At 48.3% G+C, this 10,736-nt stretch overlaps 1 protein-coding gene across 1 annotated transcript; it reads left to right on the top strand.

Annotated features, from left to right (window-relative positions):
• Positions 1 to 600: 600 nt before the first annotated feature.
• On the top strand, positions 601 to 9,190 carry HMGB1 (high mobility group box 1). The gene is made up of 5 exons (XM_065830148.2): positions 601 to 779; positions 3,617 to 3,779; positions 4,069 to 4,214; positions 5,172 to 5,346; positions 7,234 to 9,190. Exons 2-5 carry the CDS (start codon positions 3,630 to 3,632, stop codon positions 7,408 to 7,410), a joined length of 648 nt encoding a protein of 215 aa, XP_065686220.1. The 5' UTR covers positions 601 to 779; positions 3,617 to 3,629; the 3' UTR covers positions 7,411 to 9,190.
• The last annotated feature ends 1,546 nt before the right edge of the window (positions 9,191 to 10,736 follow it).

Below are 10,736 nucleotides of genomic sequence, written 5' to 3'. Positions count from 1 at the left end.
GCAAGCAGAACCCCGCACGCCGCCGCAGCAGCAGAAGGCAGCGCCTGGGTGCCATACAGCGCCGTGCGAGGGCTGAAGCCGGGCAAGAGGAGCCGGAAAACGCGGGCTCGCCCCTCCGAGCCCCAGTCCGACCCGAGCCCCCGCCTCAGTTTCCGCATCTGTGAAATGGGGCGGTGCAGCCCAGCAGGGAGGGGCCGCACGGGGTTGGGGGGCAGCAGCGCTGCCGGGGCATCACGGGAGCGCCCGCGGCGCCGGCGAACTCGCTGTGTTCCCCTCTCGGTGGCGGAAGCCGGGCGGGGGGCGGCCCTGGGGGCGGTGGAGGCCGCCGCAGCTACGGGCGGAGCGGTGGTGGCCTGCACTGCTGGCAGGCGGCGGCGCGGCGCCGAGCCGCCGCCTCGGAACTCTACATCCCGCCGCCGCCCGGCTCCCTCCACTCACTTTTATATTTGCGCGCCCTTTCAATCCTCAGTGACGTGTCCCGCGCCGCGGCCAATCGGCTGAGCTCTCTGGTCAGGACAATGGAAGAGCCTCGGCCAATCGGCGCGGCGGCTGGCTTGGCGGCAGCCAATGGGGACGGGGCTGTGTTGAGAGTAATGTTACCAGCGCTGAGAGTGTGAGGAGGCTGCGTATCGATCCCGCTCTCACAGCCATTGCGGTGCAGCGGGCTACACAGGGACTCAGGCAGCGCTGGGGCCGGGCGGGCGGCCGGGGTAGCGTCTCTGGGGCTCCGTCTCTGGGGCTCGGGGCCGAGTGAGGGCTGTGTGCTGATTCTGACACGGGTGAGTATGCACCGGGAGCCACTGGGCCGGCCGGGCGCGCTCGCCCGCTCGCTCGCAGCCGGGCAGCGAGCCGGCGCTGCCCGCCGTGCCGTCGCTGCTGCTTGGCCGCGGCGCGCGGGTTACTGCCGGCTCGGGCACCGGCACACAAAGGGGAGCAGGGCTGCGCCTGTGAGACCCTTCCCGGTCGGCGAGCCCCCCGGCCGGGGTGGGGCGGGGGCGTCGGGGGCGCGGGCGACGGGCGACTTCAGGAGCGGGGTGGCGGGAGGGAGAGGGACGAACGAATGAGCCCGCCTGAGCGAGGGGCGAGTGGCCGGGGGTCGCCCGTGGCGGGAGGCGCGGGCCGCGCCGTTCCCCGCTGTAAGCAGCTTACGGTGCCTCGCCGTAGCCATCCCTGCGGCGGCGGGGCAGCCGGCGGGCACAGGCGTGGTGAGGCGGAGGGGTCTCCGGGCGGCCCGTGCCGTGCTGCTGGCTGCCGTCGGGGTCGCACGGAGCGCGGGGGCAGCGGGGCGCGGGCCGAGGAGCCGCTGGCCCCGCGGCCGCCCGGCTGTAACATGGCTGACGGGAGCCGCGAGCGAGAAAACAAGGCGAGCGGCGGCGGAGCAGAGAGGCGCTCGGGCGGGCGGGGGCGCAGTTCGGGGGAACTTTTTTTTTCCAACCACCGCCGCTCGTCCGGGCGCGGGGCCCACGGCCGACGGGCCGTGCTAGTCGGCCGGGCACAGGAGCGAGCAGGGGTCCCCGCCGGGGCTCTGCCCGTTCTGCCGGGGCTCGGGCGGGCGCTGGAAGCGCGCCGGTCCCCCCCACCCCCCCGCACCCACCCACCTCCCCCCGTCTCCCGCCCGCCCTCCCCCGGCTTGCAATGGCTGAGCGTGTGCGCCAGGGTAGCGGGCGCGCTCACACAAAGGGAAGGGAAGGGAGGAAGGAGCCATGTTCTATGCGCGGCGGCGGGCGCGGGCGACGCCAGCAGCGGCCATTCCGCGCCTTCCCGCCGCTGCCGCCGCCGCGCCCCCGTGGGCCGGGGGTGGCCGCCTGGCCCCGCCGCGGCCCCTCGGCGGGGGTCCCGGGGCCTGGGCTCGCTGCCCCGCCCGCCGGGCTGCGGGGGTGTGGTGGCGGGGGGTGGGGGGTGCGGCTGGCTCTCCTCAGCGCACAAAATGGAAGGAGCCTCAGTGGCGGGTGACCTCCTCCGCCAGGAGCCTGCGCCATGGCGGCCGCTCCCGCCGACACCGCCGCTGCGGCGGCGCACACCGCGCGAACGGGCAGGCCGCGCCGGCGAGGCCTCATGGCGGCGGGGAGCGGGGCAGGCCGGGGGTCGGCGCGCCCCGCCGCGGGGGGACGGGGACGGCGGCCGGGACGGCGCTTTGTCCCCGGGCTGCGAGCGGTGGCCGGAACCGGGGGTCGCCGCCTGGGCAGGCCGCAGCCGCGTTGCTCGGCTCCTGGGCATGTGCTGGCTGCCCGCTGGCTGCGAGCCTTCATGTGTGTACAAAATAAAACTTACACAGCTTTGCTCTCGCAACGGGACTTTTTTTTTTTTTTTTTTACCCCATTCTCCCACCGTCACTCCTTTAGCCTCGCAGCTCTCTTGGGGGATTTGTGAAGTTTAGTTTCCCCCCACTCACAGGGGAAAGGTCCAAAATGGTGGGAAGGAGCTTTTTAAACGCCAGCTCGTGTTCACAGCGCCGAACCCTTCCCGCAGTCACCCCAGCCTCTGGAACACCCTGCCCGGCATGGCCTCGCCGCCTTCCCCTCGCTGGGCGAGCCCCGGGTGCCGGCCGGCGCTGGAAGCGTCTCCATGGCAGGGCGGGCAGGAGCGGCTCCTGCTGCTGCAGCGCTCTTGTTTACTCGATAGAAACTTCAAACCGGACGTGTTTAGTCACAGAGCAGAAATCTGTTTCTGTCTATCCGCCAAACCGATAGGAAATGCTGCTTCTGTGGCAATATGGGCAGGCAGTGTGTGCGCTCTCTTCTTTTTTTTTCCTTTTTTTTTTTTTTTTTCCTCATTTTAATTTCTGCTGAAGAGCAGAGTTTGTCAGGGTGCAAGTGGCTTTTTCCAGGGAGCTATGAAGAAATACTCTGAATGTCTGACTTGGGTGTGAAAGTTCCAGGAAGGTATTTTTCATTCCCTTTCAGTCCCTGAAAGACTGAGATAGTCCTCGCACTGAGCACAGCTCTGCTAGTCGTATGTAAATGTCATACTTTAAGCGTTCCTGGCTTGGTTATAACATGTTTGACTGAGTGTGGTGTTTCATTTCTGTATTTCTAGGTATACATCCAAAGAGAGAATAGGTTTTTGCAGTACACTTAAAGGACAGTGATAATACATGGTGTGCAAGAATAATTAATGTATCTTTTGCAAATGAATATCCAAGGCCTACAGGTGAGGGAGATAAAAATATGAGCTTTAGGAAGAAAAAATGACTAACCTATAAAGCCAGTGGAGACAGGATACTCATGTACTTTTTCCCCTTTCTTTCAATATAATTTATCCCTTCCAAGCATAGGATTGATACACTAGCAGTAATCAAAAGAGTGCAGTCTTCTCTGCATTGAGGCGCTTGTAGTTGCTTTCACGTTGCTTGGAAGGGGCATTTTTGTTTGCAGGAGACCAGAACTGCACGTTTTAAAGATCTTTTAGGTTTCAGGTTGTTTGTGTCCAAATTACCTCAAACAGCTATGGCAGAAATCTTCAGTAAGTTTTCCAGAAGAGAAACTTGTTTCCGTTGTATGATTTCGGATAGCGCTCTGATGGGTCTTGTTCGGCATGATCCTTGTCATCGCTTGCTTCCCATGCGGGCTTGTTAAAAGTAAAAGCTTTAAAGGTGTCTTTTTTCACTTTGTTACAGAAAATCATCAAAAATGGGCAAAGGTGATCCCAAGAAGCCGAGAGGTAAAATGTCTTCGTACGCCTTCTTTGTGCAAACCTGCCGGGAGGAGCACAAGAAGAAACATCCAGATGCTTCAGTGAACTTTTCAGAGTTCTCAAAAAAATGCTCAGAACGGTGGAAGGTAGGACTAACCACTGAAAAAAACCACCACAAAACGTTAAATGATTACTTTGTGTGAAATACTGTTTGAAACTGTAAATTACTTAATTGAAAGTTCAGGTTTTAGTTAAGTAGGCAGTGCAGTTGTAACATTAGTGGTGATTACCCGTTGTTCTTACCTTTACCTTCCCTAACTGAAAGTTTGGAATGGACTTGGATATGCTTCTGAATCTTAAAATACTGTTTTGATCCTTATGAGTCTCTTCCAACTTGAGATGTTCTATGATCTTATGAGCCTAATTACCTTCCAGACTATGTCTTCTAAGGAGAAGGGAAAGTTTGAAGATATGGCAAAGGCTGACAAGCTTCGTTATGAAAAAGAAATGAAAAACTATGTACCACCTAAGGGGGAAACAAAAAAGAAGTTCAAGGATCCAAATGCACCTAAGAGGCCTCCGTAAGTAAATTTGTAGTTAGCATGTGTTGTTTGGGACCATCACACTGGAGTGTATAATTTTATCCAGGTTTAGGAGCTTCAGAAGTAAAAGACTGATTTTTCTGACGAGTGGCATAAATATAGGTTGAAATACTAGTTATGAATTACAGGTTTGTGGTTTCAGGCTGACCCTCTTTATCTAAGTTGAAATAATGTCAGCCTTTGGAAGTGGATGCAAAAATCTGCAACATGCAGTTGCAGCTGATTCATCCCCCCAATTTCCGTTAAGAGGGTAATTCTAGGGTAAAATGACTGTAAAATATTTCAGGCCCTGCTTTCCCCACCTGTTGGCTTGAGCAGAATTTTTGATTGGCAGTTCATTTAAAATTAAGAGGCTTTTGTGCAGAACAGGTTAGAGGGATGATCTTGCACGAAAAACAGCTTGGAGAATTAAGACTTAAACCACTTTGTAAAGACTGCTGATTTCAGGTTCATCTGGTACTAGACACAAGTACTTTGTAGTAATAGGTTGTGTGTTTTAAATGGAGCTAATGCTGAAGGGAATTGGGTAGTTCCTGTGCAAGTGAATGTTCATATTTGGGCTGAAAATCCTAATCTTCATAACAAATATCACATCTTCTCTACCTTTAACAGATCTGACATAACATTAGCTCCCCTGGGATCATTCACTCATTCTCTTTTTTTTAAGATTTTCCCTGCATATGGTAGATAAAATTTGCCCTTCGGGGGGGTCCCGCCGAAACTGGGACGAGATGTGCGGCATTACTTAAGAGATGTGGATGTGTTAAGTTTTTCAACTCGTTTAATTACAATCAAAAATACTAGAACTGAATAATGTTTTCTCACTTTTAGGTGCTTTCCCAAAATGCTCTTAAGAAAAAGTAACAAAGGTCACAAAACTTTTCTTTATACTTAGGCCTAAAATTGAAATAATCTTATCTTCTTTTCCTTCTGTAGTTCGGCTTTTTTCTTGTTTTGCTCTGAGTTTCGTCCAAAAATCAAAGGAGAACATCCTGGTCTTTCCATCGGCGATGTCGCAAAGAAACTGGGAGAGATGTGGAACAACACGGCTGCAGATGATAAACAGCCTTATGAAAAGAAGGCTGCCAAGCTGAAGGAGAAGTATGAAAAGGTAACATTGACATTTATAGAAATGATTTGGGGAGGTCAAGCCTCAATATAGATGTTTTTTCTCTTCTCGTGTACTCTGATACCTGACGTTGCAAATTACAGTAAGATAATGACAAATTTCGTTACATTTGTTGGAAGTTATGACAGAACGGGGTATATGGTTTATTACTGTAATGCTAAATTGGAGTCTTTTGTTTTGAACTACTTGTGTTCATCTGTAATTCAGGACCATCAATGATGGTTTGGTAGGTACCATGGTGTCCATATTGTTATTAAAACAATAGGTCACAGCAGCATCTGAGTTAAGTTGATAGTATTAAGTAACACCAGTAAAGAATAAATTGTTTCTCCCTAATTTTGGAGGGGTGTCTGAGCATCCCTGAACATTAGGATAACTGGTACACATAGGTGCTTTTAAAAAATTATTATTAGGGTAATGTCACACAGTTTCTTGAATTATTAAAGCTAAATCCCACCATCATGACCAGAACTGTAGAACTGTGTTGTGCACACAAAGTAGCCTTGCATGCATTTCTATTTCCAGAGGCAGGTTCCCATCCCAATCCAAGGAAAGAGAGGAGGGGATGCATGTTGGCCTAACCTGATGGTGCTTGACAATGGGTCAGCCACCACCTGTAGCTGACGTATACCACCTATATCCATTCGTGTGCCATGACTTTCCTTTGGGTATTTCTACTGCGGACAAACAAAACCACTTAAAAATTGTAGCATCGTAGTGAGCAACGTGGCCCCTTCAAGTTTAATTGTGTGTTGGAGAGGAACCACAGGTCTAGAAACTGTCCTATATTCTCCTTCGTGTGCAGCTTCAACTCTTCAACATGGTAATTGTTTGTACATGCAGACAAGGCAACTCATCAGAGACTTTTTAAGGGTAGAATTATTAATCTTTAGTTTCACATATTTTAATCTTCATTAGAATTGTCTTTATTTCTTAAGCTTACAAATGGGGTTTTAAGGTGCAGTGATCTCAGTATATGCTTCTAAAAACCTCATGCTAAGCCTTAAGGGAGTCTGAGGGCACTGTAAGATGAGTGGTGTAATGTTTACTGGGTGAGGAATATTTGAAGATTTGGACTATCTGTGTAAAGGTGTTGGTGTTTTCTCTATAGCTGGGATGTTCAGTCTTGTAGATCAGTTCTGTGATGTAATTGTTTTTACAATTTTGGCACAAAGTCAGAAAGTCTAACCGTTTTTTGGCTTGGTCTTCCAGGTAGAGTTTTGACTTCCCTATAATAGGAATTGAATTTTGTACATTATAAACCACTAGAATAAATTTATTGCATGCAGAAGGTGGCACTGTCTACCCTTTAATCAAGTTCTTATACCTTTTATTTTGTAAACTTCAGTTAGGCAGAATTCTGTATAGTTGCTCTTTGCTGAGCCATAACATTGCAGATACTAGACCATGTCATTGTAATGTGTTTTGGATAGCTATTTACAGTTTTGTGCCTCCAAGAAGGATTTTCCTGTTCGTTTCTTGAGGCATTGTAGAGGGTAGGACTAGAACGGGACCTTAAGAGGTCTCCCTACTTCCCTTCCGTGTGGGATAGTGGGCTCAGCTGCACCTTTGCCATCCCAAGCAGCAGCTTTCCCAGCCTGTTCCCAAAAGCATAACAGTGGAGATTCCTCAACGGCTGTAAGGCACGTGTTCCAGCGCACCGGTATCGTTTCTGTGTCGGAGGGTTCCCCTTCCTTTGGCCTCAGTTAACCTCGTGACTGAAGCAGCGGCTCCTGGTCCTGCCCCGGTGGGTGTGGAGAAAGGGCAGACACCTGGGTGGCTCTGGTTTCCCAAGTCCCGTTTGGCAGCTGCTCGGAGCTCTTGGCTGGTTAAATCTTTGAGAGATTCTTCCTGCTTTTCTCCTCCAAGGATATTGCTGCATACCGGGCCAAAGGGAAGGTTGATGCAGGCAAAAAAGTAGTTGCCAAGGCTGAGAAGAGCAAGAAGAAGAAGGAGGAGGAGGAAGATGAGGACGAAGATGAAGAGGAGGAAGATGATGAAGAGGAGGAAGAGGAGGAGGATGAAGATGATGATGATGATGAATAAGTCTCTTTTAGAGCAACTTCTTTCTTGTCTATAAAGCATTTAACCCCCCTGTACACAACTCACTCCTTTTAAAGAAAACAAAATTGAAATGTAAGGCTGTGTAAGATTTGTTTTTAAACTGTACAGTGTCTCTTTTTTTGTATAGTTAACACACTACCGAATGTGTCTTTAGATAGCCCTGTCCTTAGTGGTATCGCAACGGCCACTAACCTTGCCTGGTACAGTGTGGGGGTTGTAAATTGGCATGGGAGTTTTAAAGCAGGTTCTTGTTGGTGCACAGCACAAATTAGTTACATGCGGGGATGTAGTTTCGTTTTCATCTTCAGTTGTCTCCGATGCATCATAAAAATAATTGTTGTTCTGTTAACTGAATACCACTCTGTAATTGCAAAAAGGAAAAAAAAGTTGCAGCTGTTTTGTTGACATTCTGAATGCTTCTAAGTAAATACAATTTTTTTATTAGTATTGTTGTCCTTTTAATAGGTGCCCTTGAAAAATCATACTTTTTCTTTTCTCTTTTTTTTGTTTTTTTTTTGAGGGGAACTCATCTTTTGCTTTATTGAATGCCCGTTTGGGATCACGGGAATATTACAGTTTTCATCTTTCATATAACCAGCTGATAAACAAAGCTTTGATCTGCATACCCTGCATAATCATGATAGGGTAAGAAATATATAGGCATATGGTGAAAGAATATTCTTCCGTAACTGGAAACAAAACAAAAAAATTCAATCTCAGCAAACTGATATTTGTTCAGAATTTTGTGAAATGTAATATTCTATTGAGTTGCATGAGTTTACCAGTCTTGGAGAGTTGAGAAGTATAGAGTTCAGTTTTTCAGAAATGAAATAACTTCGGGGGGGCGGGGAGGGAGGGAACGTTAAATATTGTCCTAGAAGGACCCATAGGAAGAGCGTATGTCCATCCGGTGTAGGGAAATTTACAGGTGTGACTCCGTTACTGTGTAATGGACGTTGTATTTGTAAGTCTCTGAACACTTGCAAGCGATGAGCGTACCTAAAATGTGTAAAGTTAAAAAGCATGAAATTACCATACTATTTTTTGGTGATGGGTCTGGTGATGGCCACGGGCTTTATACCATGAAACTCTCCTGGTAGCAAATGGCCCATGAGAAATGATTTTTCTTTCTAAGATTTCTATAAATGGTACCATTATTATTTGTTAAATCTATGTAAATTCATATTTGTATTCTTGAAATTCTAGTTTTAGCCCTTTAAACAAAGTTGTATATTGTCTCAAATTGAAAATGAGATAAGATGTATTTTTCCTGTTAGGTTTTATACCGCACTCTCGATGTTTGCCCATTTTTAAGTTAAATATAGCTGTATGGAAAAGTACATTTTATTAAATTTTGCATTAAAAAGCGAAATGTTTATGGTATACCAACAATGTCTAATTTGGTCAAATATAGTTCTCTTCCAAAACCAAAGCTAAGGGGTTTTTTGCATATTCAGTAAAACTTCAAGTGCTGGCAACTGTTAACAATTTTCACATATACCTGCTTACCAGTTTGGGGGACAATTTGGCAATTTTGTGGTTACAAAATTATGGTTCTCTTAAGTGCCAGTGTCTAAGAAAAAAGAAAAAAAAAAAGCATTCTTGTAATTTTACACGCTTTTGTGATGGAGTATTGTTTTGTTATACAATTTTGACTTTCAGATTCTTATTTCAATTTGCATTTATGTATAACTTCAGGAGAAATATTGAACATCTGAATCCTGGATGATACTAATAAACTAATAATTGCAGAGGTTTTAAATACTTAGTTAAATGGCTCACTTAATATCCTAAGGGGTTTTTTTTTGTGTGTGTGTGTATTGGTGTTTCAGATCTGTGCATTCCTGCTTTGTTTCAAACAGAAGAACGATGCTGTCCACCAGGTCTCCATAGAGGAATCTTAGGAGAGATTAAACTGGGTGTTACCCGTTTGGATGCTCATAACTGATTACAAATAAGTTTTCTGTGCTGAAGGGCTTTTTTGTTTTCCCAGGTCATCAGGAAAGTAGACACGTTTCTTGTTCTTGAAACAAATGTACTTGTTGAGATCCCTGTGATCTCGTGCCTTTGTTCTCGATGCCCGATGCTGACAGTGGTAACCGAGAGGGTTCCGCTGATGGTAAAAGAGGAGTAGCGCGCGTGTACCCAGCAGCCGGGCACGGTGTTTGCTTTTATCTTTGGGGTTAGCACACTGGTAACAAACGGAGTGTGCTCAAGGCTGAAGAGGGTCGGTAATATAATCGTTACAGCTTCTGCTTTCTGAGCAGAAGAGCCCACGGTGCCCCTGTGCAGGGGCTGGTGGTGGCCAGGAGTTGCACTGAAGCCTCCAGAGCGCTCCAGGGCAGCCACCGCTTTCTCATCAGCAGTTGGTGCATGCTTGTGTATCAGATGAGCTTGGACACCTGTTGGACTGAAATCTTCACTTGTGTCTTCTAGAAAACTTTTGAAACAAACCCACTATTTCTGTGGGAGAATACCATAGGTAGATTATTCTTCTTTTTAACGTAAGAGCTGCTGGGAGTTGTTGCTCTTCCCTGGCTGTGGTCCCCTGCGATGCTCCTGCAGTTAAATAACCCTCTTGGTTGAATCTGCACCTCGTTCTCAGCACTGGTAGGTCAGACTTGGCGACTACAAGATTACTTAAGCTGAAGTCAGTTATTGCTGATACTTTTGCTTGAATTAGTGAAATTGCAGCTGTTGAGGCAGCAGTTCCTGACAAGGGAACTGGACAGCACTGCTGTTGCTGTTGAAAGGAAGAGCAGTTCCTGGGGCTTTGACCTGCACGTAAGTGCGTGATGTAAGGGCAAAGAAAAGGCTTTTCCTGTTCTAAACAAAACAGATTGGTTTGGAGAGAACTTGAATGATAGTAAGTGGTAGTTCTGATTTTTTAAATGCCAAATGAAGCTGTAGTGATTTTATGGTTTACCTCAAGTTGGTCCTGAAGGGAGCTGCACTTGCAGCCACCTGCTTTCTAGGTTCGCTCTGTAGTGTTAAACTGGTTTGACTAAAGGCACAGACGGTGCTCATCCCTTCTGCCATGCTCTAGCAAAAAGTTGAGCTGCTTTAACACAATGTTTCTGTCCAGGCAGACGGGCCTATGGAAGCCTGAAGTAATGGGTATCAAGCGGCTGAAATTATTTCTGCAGTGTGATTTGAGTGATGACCCTGAGCACCTTTACAGCTCCTTTTATCGGTGTAACCAGCCCGTGGTGCAGGAGAAGAGGTGGATGAAGAGCTGGGTTCAAGGCTCAGCCAGAAGGCGGGAGGTTGGTTTGAACAACTCCACCAGAAGATGAGCTGGGTGGACG

The sequence above is a fragment of the Patagioenas fasciata genome, chromosome 1 (assembly GCF_037038585.1).
Source record: "Patagioenas fasciata isolate bPatFas1 chromosome 1, bPatFas1.hap1, whole genome shotgun sequence".
NCBI lineage: Eukaryota > Metazoa > Chordata > Aves > Columbiformes > Columbidae > Patagioenas > Patagioenas fasciata.
Note: the sequence above shows the minus strand (reverse complement) of the source record. Positions and strands in the feature narration are given on the sequence as shown.

Excerpts from the sequence above, each read along its gene's own strand:
- HMGB1 (XM_065830148.2), top strand. The coding sequence starts at position 3,630 with ATGGGCAAAGGTGATCCCAAGAAGCCGAGAGGTAAAATGTCTTCGTAC. Across the intron at positions 4,215-5,171 it reads AATGCACCTAAGAGGCCTCC|TTCGGCTTTTTTCTTGTTTT; the intron begins GTAAGTAAATTT and ends TTCCTTCTGTAG. Across the intron at positions 5,347-7,233 it reads TGAAGGAGAAGTATGAAAAG|GATATTGCTGCATACCGGGC; the intron begins GTAACATTGACA and ends TTCTCCTCCAAG.